This window comes from Engraulis encrasicolus, chromosome 19 (genome assembly GCF_034702125.1).
Source record: "Engraulis encrasicolus isolate BLACKSEA-1 chromosome 19, IST_EnEncr_1.0, whole genome shotgun sequence".
Lineage (NCBI taxonomy): Eukaryota > Metazoa > Chordata > Actinopteri > Clupeiformes > Engraulidae > Engraulis > Engraulis encrasicolus.
Window position 1 is genome coordinate 16220006 of NC_085875.1, and position 2500 is coordinate 16222505.

The following is a 2500-nucleotide window of genomic DNA, read 5'->3' on the forward strand; positions in this document are numbered from 1 at the left end:
CAGACAATTGAAAGCATGAGCATTTTTTTCCATGTACAAGAAGTTTGAAAGCTCTTACTGACATGGAGCTGAATTGAAAAAGGAGCTGACTGTCCAGCAGTTAAGTACTGACTGCCCTCCTTCTGGATTAGCGGTGGGTCAAGGTCAACTGAATGTCAGCAGAAATAGGATAATAATTCACAGGTCTTGGCCATAGCATGGATCCTAACCCTGAATGGTAGAGGACCCACAGACGTGAACACACTGAACTAAAAGAGTCAAATTTAACTCTCTTACAATTGGCCCTATCCTCTGTTAGTGTCAAATTACTAACACTTCAAAATATTCTGTGTATTATTTGGCATATGACATGACTGACGCCTGGGTTGATATTAAATGTAGTGGTGGGGCAAGTTTTTTGTGAAGTTTACCTAACCACAGCACTCAAACAGATAGAGGAACATAATCCACTGGAGTCATGATTTCCCATGTGGAGGTATCAGCACACATCCACAATGGCCCATTTTATTCATGTTCATAATAAAACTCGTGTGTCTGTGTGTGTTTTCCTGTGTGTGTGTGTGTGTGTGTGTGTGTGTGTGTGTGTGTGTGTGTGTGTGTGTGTGTGTGTGTGTGTGTGTGTGTGTGTGTGTGTGTGTGTGCGTGTGTGTGTGTGTGTGTGGGCGTGCGTGCGTGTGTGTGTGTGTGTGTGCGTGAGTGTGTGTTTGTGTGTGTGTGTGTGTGTGTGTGTGGGCATGCGTGTACGTGCGTGCGTGTGCGTGTGTGTGTGTGTGTGTGCACCTGTATGTTTGTCCCTCTGCACCTCTGCAGGCTTCTGCCAGGCGGGCAAGGACCTGCGTCTGGGCTCAATGGCAACGGATTGTCTGGAGGTTCCGCCGGGCTTCCAGCTGGTGGGGGCCAAGTCTCCCGGCGCTCCAGAACACATCCTGGTGTGCGCCGTCGACCGACGCTTCCTGCCCGACGAGCGCGGACGCAACGCACTTTTAGGTACGCTCACACTGACGCTTACAACTGGGAACTATTGGGACTGGCAATGTTCTACATGTAAAAGCATTCCCAATGGTTGTGGACCCAACACACTTAAAGATATGCTTACACTTCCTCCCTTGATAGCTATGTTCTAGAACTGGGATGGAACATTAAATGTTCTTGTTCTACACACTTTTTAGAAGTATATCCAATGGGCATGGAGACAACGCAAGGTTAGGCACACTCACATTTTTTGCCTATGACAGCCATGTTCGGGAAAAAAGAACATGGCAGGCCAAAAAAGGAAACATTTTAGGCCAACTTGACATGTTCTAGAAATATACCCAGCCTGTATCTTGCACGGATGAAATGCACTTTAAGGTGCGCTTACACTTTCGCCAGACATTTTCTATATAGTCCCTTAAGTACATTTGTTTCATAACACCCATGCTCTACCATGCTGACTCTAGCCATGCTGACAGGTTCTAGTAGCAGTCTTGACATGTGGCAACAAACTTACTTGACATGTGTACATTCACTGTGCCAAAACAGTGTTAGGTACACTTAAACTTAAACTTAACTTAAAAGTTAAACTTACCCTTGCCACGTTCTGCAACTGTGATGAAGCATGTCTAGGTATGCTACTTGATGTATGCCAATGCACCTTTTGATATCCTTCTGCCATCTAGAACCGTGATCGAACATTTCAAGCACAATAACAGTTGCACTCATCATGTTCAAAAGTGTAATACTAGAACATTTTTGAATGCTCTGGTAGTATGCTGGAACCTTAGGTACAGCTTGGTTTTCTGTCCAAATGTAGAAAGCTGGAATAGCAAGTTCTTCCCAGAGTTTCACAATCCTGGATCAATTTAAACCACCTAAGCCATTACTCATAATCAAACCGCACAGGGGGGGAAAACAGCTTAATTCCCTGCAATCTTTGGTTTTTGGAATCCTTAATATAGCATAGTCCCTCCTCGTTCACATCCAGAGCCCAGCGAGATGTATGCGTGTGATTAGGCTTGGGAACACAAGAAGAGGAGAACAAAACTGCTGTGCTGTGTGTCAGTAGGCTTGGACACTCAAGAGCAGTGGTTCTTAACCTGGGGTGCAGGCACCCGCTGGGGGTGTGCCAGAGACTTAAGGGGGTGCGTGGAATTTTGTTTGTGTTGAGGTTGTGACCAAAATTTTGATAGCAAACATTATAATTAGGCCAAGTCAAAACCTAATTAAAAGATGTTTTAGTCCCCATGTAAAGTCATTAAGGCATTGATTAATGTCTCAAGCAAGAATCATTGTAATTAATCACTTAAATCATTTTTAGTGCGTATACACATGTAGAAGTTTGGGTTGGAGGTGCGCGGCGTGTATGATATGATATGTCATGATATAAGAATGAAATATATTTTTTAAATATTTTATTTTGTTTATCAACAGGCCTTCCTACAGTTTCATTTTCACTTACCTAGTGTGAATCACCAGAAGTTTCTTGTCTTTCTCAAGTTTCTCATCTCACTGTAATATAAAC

The 2500-nt window shown here is 43.6% G+C and overlaps 1 protein-coding gene across 1 annotated transcript in view; it reads left to right on the forward strand.

The window, feature by feature from the left end:
• The window catches only part of greb1 (growth regulating estrogen receptor binding 1), an 87537-nt gene that overhangs the window by 27296 nt on the left and 57741 nt on the right, over positions 1 to 2500 (forward strand). Inside the window, exon 4 of the mRNA XM_063183696.1 lies at positions 811 to 987. Coding sequence (XP_063039766.1) covers positions 811 to 987 — 177 coding nt within the window. The remainder of the gene's footprint in view (positions 1 to 810; positions 988 to 2500) is intronic.